This window comes from Pongo pygmaeus, chromosome 23, assembly GCF_028885625.2.
Source record: "Pongo pygmaeus isolate AG05252 chromosome 23, NHGRI_mPonPyg2-v2.0_pri, whole genome shotgun sequence".
NCBI classification, from domain to species: domain Eukaryota; kingdom Metazoa; phylum Chordata; class Mammalia; order Primates; family Hominidae; genus Pongo; species Pongo pygmaeus.
This window is the reverse complement of record NC_085931.1, coordinates 33,358,349-33,370,383: the sequence shown is the minus strand read 5'-3', so window position 1 is coordinate 33,370,383 and position 12,035 is coordinate 33,358,349. Positions and strand designations below refer to the sequence as shown.

General features: G+C 43.0%; 1 protein-coding gene and 1 non-coding gene across 5 annotated transcripts in view; one reads left to right on the top strand and one right to left on the bottom strand.

Annotated features, from left to right (window-relative positions):
• The window catches only part of CLTCL1 (clathrin heavy chain like 1), a 112,394-nt gene that overhangs the window by 65,750 nt on the left and 34,609 nt on the right, over positions 1–12,035 (bottom strand). For all 4 annotated transcript variants that reach the window (XM_054469258.2, XM_054469260.2, XM_054469259.2 and 1 more), the window contains exon 3: positions 7,849–8,117. In XM_054469258.2, coding sequence (XP_054325233.2) covers positions 7,849–8,117 — 269 coding nt within the window. The remainder of the gene's footprint in view (positions 1–7,848; positions 8,118–12,035) is intronic.
• On the top strand, positions 3,706–3,828 carry LOC129023762 (small nucleolar RNA SNORA15). The gene has a single exon (XR_008496909.1). It is a non-coding gene; the product is annotated as a small nucleolar RNA SNORA15 (small nucleolar RNA).

Genomic DNA, 12,035 nt, shown 5'->3' with positions numbered 1-12,035 from the left:
GGGCCAGGGATAAGTAAAATATGACACAGGTCCTTCTCTCAAGAACAGATGGTAAGAGTTTCCGGCAAGTATGCAAGCAACTGCAATACAGAGTGCTGATTGCTATGGCACGGGAGAGAACAAGATGCCTTATCAGCTCACCAAGATCAGTAAGTCAGGGAGGCTTCCCAGAGTGACACCTAAGCTGGAGTAAGAGCTAACTGGGTGACAGGAACAGAAGTTGTTTCAAACAGAAACAGGCATTTGTATTTGCAAATGCTTAGACAGGGTTGGCAAACTATGGCCCCATGTTCCCCTCTCCCCCTCCTTTTTTTTTTTTGAGAAAGAGTGTGGCTCTCTCTCACCCAGGATGGAGTGCAGTGGCGTGACCTCGGCTCACCACAACCTCCACCTCCTGGGTTCAAACAATTCTCCTGCCTCAGCCTCCTGGGTAACTGGGACCACAGGCGCATGCCAGCATGCCTGGCTAATTTTTGTATTTTTAATAGAGAGGGGGTTCAGTATGTTGGCCAGGCTGATCTCAAACTCCTGACCTCACCATCCGTCCACCTTGGCTTCCCAAAGTGCTGGGATTACAGGCGTGAGCCACCGCACCTGGCCTCCCCTCCCCTTTTTATGTTGAGGTGACATTCACAAAATATAAAATGAACCATTTTAAAGTATATGATTGAATGGCATTTAGGACATTCGCAATGTGTGGAACCAAAACCTCAGCATAGTTCCAAAACATTTTCATCACCCAAAAGAAATTCCTGTGCCCATTAGTCAGTCCCCAGTCCCCTGACCCAAGTCCCCTAGCAGCCACCAATCCTGCTTTCTAGCTCCATAGATTTACTGATTCTAAATATTTCATATAAATGGAATAATAATAAAATATGAGGACTTTTGTGCCTCATTTTTTTCATTTAGTAAGGTTTTTGAGGTCTACCTATGTATAGCATGTATCAGTACTTCATTTTTAGGGTTAAATAATATCCCACTGTATGGATACACCACAACTTGTTTATCCACTCAGTTGCTGGTGAACATTTGGGCTGTTTCTACCTTTTGGTTATTATAAAAAATGCTATTACGAATATCTGTGTAAAAGTTTTTGTGTGGATACATTTTCATTTCTCTTAGGTAGACACCTAACAGTGGAACTGCTGGGTCAAACGGTAATTCTATGTTTAACTTTTTTTTTTTTTGAGATGGAATCTCGCTCTGTCACTCAGGCTGGAGTGCAGCGGTGTGATCTTGGCTCACTGCAAGCTCTGCCTCCCGGGTTCACGCAATTCTTCTGCCTCAGCCTCCCAAGTAGCTGGGACTACAGGTGCCTGCCACCATGCCTGGCTAATTTTTTGTATTTTAAGTAGAGACAGGGTTTCACTGTGTTAGCCAGGATGGTCTCAATCTCCTGAGCTCGTGATCTGCCCGCCTCAGCCTCCCAAAGTGCTGTGATTACAGGTGTGAGCCACCACGCCCAGCCTTATGTTTAACTTTTTGAGGAACCACCAAACTGCTTTCCACAGCATCTGAACATTTTTATATTCCTACCACTAATGTAGGAGGGTTCCAATTCCACCACTCTCGGCTAATTTTTGCATTTTTAGTAAAGACAGGGTTTCGCCACATTGGCCACGCTGGTCTCGAACTCCTGACTTCAGGTGATCCTCCTGCCTTGGCCTCCCAAAGTGCTGGGATTAAAGGCGTGAGCCACTGTGCCTGGCCCCCAAGGGTATTTTTAAAAGCTTAATTGAGATATAATTCACATACCATAGAACTTATCTATTTAAAGCAAGCTTGTCCAACATGTGGCCCAGTACAGCCTTGTATGTGGCCCAAACACAAATTCATAAACTTTCTTAAAGCATTATGAACTTTTGGCTGGGCGTGGTGGCTCACGTCTGTAATCCCAGCACTTTGGGAGGCCGAGGAGGGCAGATCACCTGAGGTCAGCAGTTCGAGACCAGCCTGACCAACATGGAGAAACCCCGTCTCTACTAAAAATACAAAATTAGCCAGGTGTGGTGGTGCATGCCTGTAGTCCCAGTTATTCAGGAAGGCTGAGGCAGTAGAATCGCTTGAACCCGGGAGGCGGAGGTTGCGGTGAGCCAAGATCGTGCCACTGCACTCCAGCCTGGGCAACAAGAGCAAAACTCGGTCTCAAAAAAAAAAAAAAATTATGAATTTTTTTGCAATTTTTGTTTTTAGCTCATCAGCTATTGCTAGTGTATTTTATGTGTGACCCAAGACAATTCTTCTTCCAGTGTGGCCCAGGGGAGCCAAAAGATCGGACACCCCTGGTTTAAAGCATACCATCCAATGTTTCTTCGTATACTCAGAGGGTTGTGCAATCATCACTACAATGTAGTTTTAGAACATTTTCATCCTTTGAAAGAAACCCTATTAGCATTCAATCCTCATTCCTATCTCCCACACTCCACCTCCAGTCATAGGCAACTACTTGTCTATTTTCTGTGTCTATAGGTCAGACTATCCTGAACATTTCAAATAAATGGAATCATATAATATGTGGTCTTTTGTGACTGGCATCTTTCACTTAGCTTAATATTTCCAAGTTTCATTCATGATGTATTTTTAGTAGAGGTGGGGTTTCGCCATGTTGGCCAGGCTGGTCTTGAAATCCTGACCTCAGGGTGATCTGCCTGCCTAAGCCTCCCAAAGTGCTGGGATTACAGGTATGAGCCACTGTGCCTGGCCCTTCTAAGAGTTTTATAGGTTCAGTTCTTACATTTAGGTCTGATTGATTTTGAGTTTTTTAGTATTATGAGACAGAGGTCCCATTTAATGCTTCTACATATAAATGTCCAGCGTCCAAAAACCTCGTATTGAACAACTCCTCTTTCTTTCACTGAACTGTCTTGGCATCTTTGTCAAAAATCAGTTGACCGTAAGGGATACAACATTTTGATTAGACTGGAGGAATAAGTTCAAATGATCACGCCTATAATCCCAGCACTTTGGGAGGCCAAAGTGGGCGGATCACTCGAGGTCAGGAGTTTGAGACCATCCTGGCTAACACGGTGAAAGCCCGTCTCTACTAAAAATACAAAAATTAGCAGGGCGTGGTGGCATGTGCCTATAATCCCAGCTACTCAGGAAGCTGAGGCAGGAGGATTGCTTGAACCCGGGAGGTAGAGGTTGCAGTGAGCCGAGATTGTGCCACTGCACTCCAGCCTCGGCGACAGAGCAAGACCCTGTCTCAAAAAAAAAAAAAAAAAAAAATTAAATTAAAATTAAGAAATTAAAATTAATGAATTTTTAAAAGATATATTTGCACTCTACTGATATTATTTTGATTCAGAGAAATATGTTCATAACTTATTAGAAATAACCTTGAGTAGTTTGAGACCAGCCTGGCCAACATGGTGAAACCCTGTCTCTACTAAAAACACACAAAAAATTAGCCAGGCATGGTGGTGCACATCTATAATCCCAGCTACTCGGGAGGCTGAGACAGGAGAATTACTTGAACCCAGGAGGTGGAGGTTGCAGTGAGCCAAGATCACGCCATTGCACACCAGCCTGGGCAACAGAGCAAGGCTCTGTCTCAAAAGAAAAGAAAAAAAAAAGAAATAACCTTGAGTAAATTTAAATTGATTTCTAAGTTGATGGTATGGATAGGTTTTGATAATTTTTATTTGGTTTCCCTTCCCTTTAATCAGAAAATTAACTTTCAAATCCTGTTCACAAACCATTAAAGCCGATTTTGAAACTTAAAAAAAAAAATCACCAGGTACCATGCAAAAGCAATCTTCCCTTTAGAATGACTGATGGTATGCTAACGTTTTTCATGGCATATTATTATTAAAGGTGAATACAAATAAATGGGCCAGGCGCGGTGGCTTACACCTGTAATCCCAGAACTTTGGGAGGCTGAGGTGGGCAGATCACTTGAAGTCAGGAGTTCGAGACCAGCCTGGCCAACATGGTGAAACACTGTCTCTACTAAAAACGCAAAAATTAGCTGGGCATAGTGGCACACACCTGTAATCCCAGCTACTCGGGAGGCTGAGGCAGGAGAATCACTTGAATCTGGAAGGTGGAGGTTGCAGTGAGCTGAATTCGCGCCACTGCACTCCAGCCTGGGTGACAGAGCAAGACTTCGTGTCAGAAAAAAAAAAAAAAAGAAAAGAAAGGAAAAGAAAACCTGGCTTTTGGGCACATCACTTTTCTGGGACTCATCTATTCTTTTTTTTTTTTTTTTTTTTTTTTAATTTTAGAGACAGGGTCTTGTTCTATTGCCCAGGCTGGAATGCAAAGACATGATCATGGCTCACTGTAACCTTGAACTCCTGGGCTCAAGCAATTCTCCTGCCTGAGCCTCCCAGGTAGCCAGGACTACAGGTGCATGCCACCACACCAAGCTAATTTGTTTGTCATCTATTCTTAAGTTAGTACCACATTCTATTTTTTTTACTTTATTTTTTTAGACAAGGTCTCACTCTGTCATCCAGGCTGGAGTATAGTGGTGCAATCTCAGTTCACTGCAACCTCCACCTCCCAGGCTCAAGCAATTCTCCCACCTCAGCCTCCAGAGTAGCTGGAACTACAGGTGCATGTCATCATGCCTGGCTAGTTTTTGCATTTTTTGTAAAAAATGGGTTTTGCCATGTTGCCTAGGCTGGTCTCGAACTCCTGGGCTCAGGTTATCCACCTTCCTCAACCTCCCAAAGTGCTGGGATTACAGGCATGAGTCACTGAGCCCAGCCAGTACCACATTCTTGATCACTGTAGGCTTGTGGCAAGTTTTAAAATTGGGAAGTATAAGTACTCCAATTTTTTGTTTATTTGTTTTATAGTTGTTTTGGCTATTCTGGGTTCCTTGCAGTTCCACATAAATTTTAGGCTCATCTTGTCAATTTCTACAAAGAAGCTAGCTGGTATTCCAGTAGAGATTATGTTGAATTTGTAGACCAATTTGAGAAGTACTTTCATCCTAAAAGTATTAAATCTTCGAGTCCATGAACATGGGATATTTTTCGATTTAGATCTTCTTTAATTACTTCCAACCATGTTTTGTAGTTTTCAGAATGTAACTTTTGCACTTTTTAAATTAAATTTACTTCAAAGTATTTTATTCTTTTTGATATTATGAATGAGATTGCTTTCCTGATTTCATTTTTGGATTGTTCATTGCAAATGTTTAGGAACACAATTGATGTTTGCATACTGATATTGTATTCTGTAACCTTGCTCAATTTGTTTATTAGTTCTAATAGTTTTTTACTAGATTCCTTAGGATTTCCATATACAAGCTTATGTCATCTGCAAATAGAGACAGCTTTAATTCTTCCATTCAAATCTAGATGCCCTTTTTTTTTTTTTTTTTTTTTTTTTGAGATGGAGTCTTGCTCTTTCGCCCAGGCCGGGCTGCAGTGGCGCTATCTCGGTCACTGCAAGCTCTGCCTCCCGGGTTCAAGCCATTCTCCTGCCTCCGCCTCCCGAGTAGCTGGGACTACAGGCGTCCACCACCGTGCCCGGCTAATTTTTTGTATTTTTAGTTAGAGACGGGGTTTCACCGTGTTAGCCAGGATGGTCTCGGTCTCCTGACCTCGTGATCCGTCCACCTCGGCCTCCCAAAGTGCTGGGATTACAGGCGTGAGCCACCGTGCCCAGCCTAAATCTAGATGCCTTTTATGTTTTTCTCACCTAATTGCCCTGGCTAGAATCTCTAGTCCAAAGCTGAACAGAAATAGCAAGAGAAGACATCCTTGTCTTGTTTCTGATCCTTGGGGGAAAGCTTTCAGTTTTTCAACATGAAGTAAGATGTTAGTTGTATTTGTTGTAGATGCCCTTTATCAGGGTGAGTAAGCCAAAGTCTTAGGTCTTGTCTCCCCTGTATATCTGCAATGCCACTGTCTTCATCTAGTCACACATGCTTCATTTCTTCTGGGGGTTGCAGAAATGGAAGAGAGGGTTCCAGAAATGGAAGTACTCCTTCCCTCTTTGCGTATTCTTAACCTTTCTCATATGTGTCTCTACTCCAGAACAGACTACATGGTTTTGTTCCTGTATCTACCTTTCAACTAGTCTCCTGGCCTCCAGTCTTCATGGTGGTCCATCTCCAACATCAATGAGAGCATTTTTTCAATTCCACTATGCTGCTGAGAAGGAAAATTAATTACATCGCTCTCACTCAAAACCTGCTACATAATTCCCATTGCCTGCAGTCTGGCCCCCACTCATCTCTCTAAGTCTTGCCCCTCTAGCTACCTAATATGCTTACCTATGGGTATCATCCATGGTGGATGACCTCAGACTCCCAGAAAAAGCCATTCTCCTCCATTCTGTGCTTTTGCATACACTGAGTCCTTCCAAAGTGCACTTTAACAGCTAGCAAAATGCAGCTTAGATCCCCTGTGTTGTGGGCTGTCTTAACTTAAGCTGCTCTCTCATGGCTCCCACAGTATTCTCTCCAAACACGTGACAGTTCCTTAATTACTAGAATTGTGCAGATACATCTTCCCCACTAGGCTATAGACAAAACAGTCACTGGTCATCAGGACTGAATGATTAAGATCTATGTCCCAAGCGCAAACATCCTGTAGTCCTCAAGTATCTGGTGACTGAATTAGTCACCAGGAATGAAAAAAGGGGCTAGGCGCAGTGGCTCACGCCTGTAATCTCAGCACTTTGGGAGGCCGTGGCAGGCGGATCATGAGGTCAGGAGATCGAGACCATCCTGGCTAACACGGAGAAACCCCGTCTCTACTAAAAATACAAAAAATTAGCCGGGCGTGGTGGCGGGTGCCTGTAGTCCCAGCTACTTGGGAGGCTGAGGCAGGAGAATGGCGTGAACCCGGGAGGCGGAGCTTGCAGTGAGCCGAGATCGCACCACTGCACTCCAGCCTGGGTGACAGAGTGAGACTCCATCTCAAAAAAAAAAAAAAAAAAAAAAAAAGGAGGACAGAAAGATACTGCTTTCAGTATAACAGAATATGAGTTAGTAACATTCCAGTAAGTCCTTAAAATACAGTCTAAGAACTACTTCTTTTTTTTCCCCATAAAATTAAACAATTAAACGCTTTTTAGTGTTTAAAATAAGCAGCATTTACACAGAAGCAGCTCTATGTTAACCATCTAGATGCTGGGACTTTGATACAATATCTACAGTGCAGACATGCCAGGGGCCAGAGACGCCAGGAAGGCCACGCTGTGTGTGGGCCGTGGTGTGTGCAGACAGTGTGTGCACTCACCAAGGACAGGCCAGCTGACCGCCCATTTCCCCAAGACCTCCCTCCCTGCGGCAGCTGTGCACATCGGGGCCCCTTGACCCCATGGGCCATGGTCCCTCCCTGCTCTGGCTGGGACGCAGTGGGCAGGATGTCTAGCCCTCTCTCGTCTTCCTGAAGGACTACTTCTTATAAATCTATGGGTTCCAAATTACTCTACAAAATTCCTCAACAACCTCTCAAAACAGTGGTAGAAATAGTTTATACAATGAACATCAGTAACCTGATGGAATGCAGTAGTAGTTAATAGGCCAAAGGTAAATTAAGATTATTTGATCCAAGTTCAGATTTCTTTGTAATCTCTATTTCTTTCAGTTCCAGGCCTACTTTTGCCTTACACCTATAACCAACTTCTTTTTTTTTTTTTTTCGAGACAGGGTCTTGCTCTGTTGCCCAGGCTAGAGTGCAGTGGCGCAATCTCGGCTCACTGCAACCTCAAACCCCTGACCTCAAGAGATCCGCCCGCCTCAGCCTCCCAAAGTGCTGAGACTACAGGCATGAGCCACCACACCTGGCCCTATAACCAACTTCTAATGATTTAACCACTCCATTCTAATATTGGGCTTTGAAGTTACATCAGACCAGACCCCAAAGGCAGCTCAAGGCTTACCTGAGCCGAGATGCCTACGAGGAGCAGCCACTTCTGGTACTCATCAGTCCGGTAGTGAATCACCTGGCAGCCCGCCAGACTGGTATGTCTGTCAAACATCTTCATGGGCTGGGAGTCACCTTCCATGCTCCAGTGGTAGACCGCGGTCTCGGTCACCAAGGCAACAGTGTTCACAGAAACCCATTTCCAGAAAATCACCTCTTCTGCCATAGTATGAGCCTTCATTTTACTCTTCATCTCAATATTAAAGATCTGAAGTGTCTTCCCAGCTAGTATTTGATATAATAGAGATTAGAGAAAGACAAATTAAAAATCTGATTAATCTGATTAACAGGGTCTGAAAGATGCTGCCAGAGTAGTAATTAACCATATCTTAATGTCTAAATATTGAGAAGAGCCTGTATGCATTAAATTCTTCTTCAGAGGAATATAAAAGTGTGTAACTATTCACAGAAATATGTGAATAACAATGAGAAATTAGTTCTACTGAAGCAAGCCTCTCTTTTAGATTGGTTTCTTCTAGTTTTAAAATACTTTTCTGGATAAGTCAGCAAAAACATAAGTCACCTCTTCTCTGTGTGGTCTCCAATTTTCAAGAAAGACTACAACTATCCCTTCACATTAAACCAACTTCTCCAAATTTGTCTTAAATTCTAGACCAATGCTGACAAATGGAATTTTCTACAATGTTGGATATATTCTATATTTGCATCCATCACAGCAGATAATAGTTATATGTGGCTACTAAGCACTTAAGATGTATCTAGCAAGATATTTCAGGAACTGAATTTATACTTTTATTTAACTTTAATTAATTTAAATGTTAAACAGCCCCATGCAGCTAATGTCCAATAGGGCAGTACAGTTCTAGACAAAATATTTGGCATCCATTCTCTGGCAAGAGATCCATATTGTTTCTACGTGTAGCAATGAACTAAATTTTGATTTTGGAATCTATACAAAATTTAGAGCTAACATAAAATGTTAAAATATTGCTTCCCACAAAGATTGGGAACAAGGCAAGGATTATTTCTCTGACCACTTGTTTTGACACTGAGAATAACATAGCTAGTGTGATAAGGCAAGAAAAATAAAAGGCATAAAGATCAAAAAAGGAAGTTAACCTGTCTTAACTCACAGACAACATAATTATTTACAAAGAAAATCCTGCAGAATCTACAAATCTACAAAACAACTATTAGAATTAATAAGTGACTACAGGAGTGCAGCAAGATGCAAAGACAACCTACAAAAATTTCAATTGGGCTGGGCACAGTGGCTCACACCTGTATTCTCAGCACTTTGGGAGGCTGAGGCGGGTGGATCTCTTGAGGTCAGGAGTTTGAGACCAGTCGGGTTAACATGGTGAAACCCCATCTCTACTAAAAATACAAAAATTAGCTGGACTTGGTGGCAGGCGCCTGTAATTCCAGCTACTTGAGAGGCTGAGGCAGGAGAATTGCTTGAACCCAGGAGGCAGAGGTTGCAGTGAGCCAAGATGACGCCACTGCACTCCAGCCTGGGTGACAAAGTGAAAACAGGTCTCAAAAAAAATCAACCGAATTTTGAGATACTAGCAGCAAACAATTTGGAAATATAAAAAAGAATTCAGGATGAGCATGGTGGCTCACGCCTGTAATCCGAGGCATGCAGATTACCTGAATTGGTTGAGCCTCGGAGGCGGAGGTTGCAGTGAGCCAAGATTGTGCCACTGCACTCTAGCCTGACTGACAGAGTAAGACTCTGTCTCAAAAAAAAAAAAAAAAAAAAAAAATTCCTACCACCACCCAAAACATAGTATTTTGGAGTAAATTTAACAAAGGGTAAGCAAAGTCTCTACACAATAAAATATTCCTGAAAGAAAGTAAAGGCTTAAATAAAAGAAGGGGCATACCATGTTCATGGATCAGAACACTTAAAATTGCCAAGATGTCATTTCCCCATAAATTATCTACAGGTTCAATGCGATCCCAATCAAAATCCCAGCATCCTTTTCCTTCTTTCTTTCTTTCTTTTTTATAGATACAGGGCCTCACTTTGTCACCCAGGCTGGAGTACAGTGGAGCAATCATAGCTCATTGCAACCTCAAATTCCTGGGCCCAAGTGATCCTCCTGCCTCAGCCTCCCAAGTAGTTGGGACTATAGGCATGCACTGCCACACTCAGCTAATTTTTCTTTTTTTTTCTTTTTCTTTTTTTTTTTGAGACACAGTTTCTCTCTGTTGCCCAGGCTGGAGTGCAGTGGCATGATCTCAGCTCAATGCAGCCTCCACCTCCCAGGTTCAAATGATTCACCTGCCTTAGGCCCCCAAGTATCTGGGATTACAGGCACATGCCATCACATCACACCCACCTAATTTTTGTATTTTTTTGTAGAGATGGGGTTTCACCATGTTGGCCATGCTGGTCTCAAACTCTTGACCTCAAGTGATTCGCCTGCCTCAGCCTCCCAAAGTGCTGGGATTACAGGCGTGAGCCACCATGCCCAGTTTAATTTTTAAATTTTTTTTTTTTTTTTTTTTTTTTTTTTAGAGACTAGGTCTTGCTATGCTGCCCAGGCTGATCTCAAATTCCTGGCCTCATGCAATCCTTCCAACTCAGCCTGTCGAAGTGCTGGGATAACAGGTGTGAGCCACCACCCTGGCCCAGCATCTTTTGTTTGTTTGGTGGAAAATAAAATGATGCTATAATGAATATCGAAATGCTGAGGACAAAGAATAGACATAACAAATTTGGAAAAGAGCAAAGCTGGAAGACTTACAATACCTAATGTTGAGACATACTATAAAGCTATTAATAAAACCTATGTTATTGTCATAAGACACATAGATCAATGAAACAGAAGAAAGTCTAGAAACAGCTGCATGCACTGATTTGATAAAAGTGCCTCAAAAAACTCAATAGGCCCAAACACATTTTTTATAAAAATAGAAAAATCCATCCTAAAATGTATATGGAATCTCAAAGGACCTCAAATAGCCAAAATAATCTTGATAAAGATGAACAAGGTTGGATGATCTCACACTTCCTGAATTTAAACCTCATTACAAAGTTAAAGTAAGCAAATGTATGGTAACAGCATAGAAACATAGACACCAATGGAATATAAGAGAGAACCCAAAAATGAACCTTCACGTATATGATCAAATGATCTTTGACAAGGGTACTAAGACCATTCAATGAGAAAAAAGAATACTCTTTTCAACAAATAATACTGGGAAAACTGGGTCTACAAAAGAATAAAATTGGACCCTTACCTTATACCATATACGAAAAGTAACTCAAAATGGATTAAAGACCTAAACATAAAAACTAAAATCACAGACAGAACCTGAGTCCTGTTCTCTCACTTTCCTCCCCAGACAGCATGAGTTTCACCACTCGCTCCACTACCTTCTCTACTAACTACCAGTCCCTGGGATCTATCCAGCCGCCCAGCTACAGTACCCGGCCGATCAGCAGTCCAGCTGGCATCTATGCAGACGTAAGGGGTTTGGGCTCCCAGATCTCTGTGTCCTGCTCCACCAGTTTCCAGGGTGGCTTGGGGTCCAGGGTCCTGGCCACTGGGATGGCCAGGGGTCTGGCGGGAATAGGGGGCATCTAAAATGAGATGGAGACCATGCGAAGCCTGAACGACCACCTGGCCTCCTACCTGGACAGAGTGAGGAGCCTGGAGACTGAGAATCAGAGGCTGGAGAGCAAAAACCGGGAGCACCTGGAGAAGAAGGGACCCCAGGTCAGAGACTGGGCCATTACTTCAAGACCACTGAGAAGCTGATGGCTCAGATCTTTGCAAATTCTGTGGACAATGTCTTCATCGTTCTGCACACTGACAATGCCCATCTTGCTGCTGCTGACTTTAGAGTCAAGTATAAGACAGAGCTGGCCATGCGCCAGTCTGTGAGGAGCGACATCCATGGGCTCTGCAAGGTCACTGATGACACCAATGTCACTGGGTTGTAGCTGAAGACAAAGATTGAGACTCTCAAGGAGGAGCTGCTCTTCATGAAGAACCATGAAGAGGGAGTAAAAGGCCTACAAGCCCGTATTGCTAGCTTTGGGTTGACTGTGGAGGCAGATGTCCAAATATCAGGATCTTGGCAAGATCATGGCAGATATCTGGGCCCAACATGACAAGCTGGCTCAGAAGAACCTAGAGAAGCTGGACAGGTACTGGTCCCGGCAGA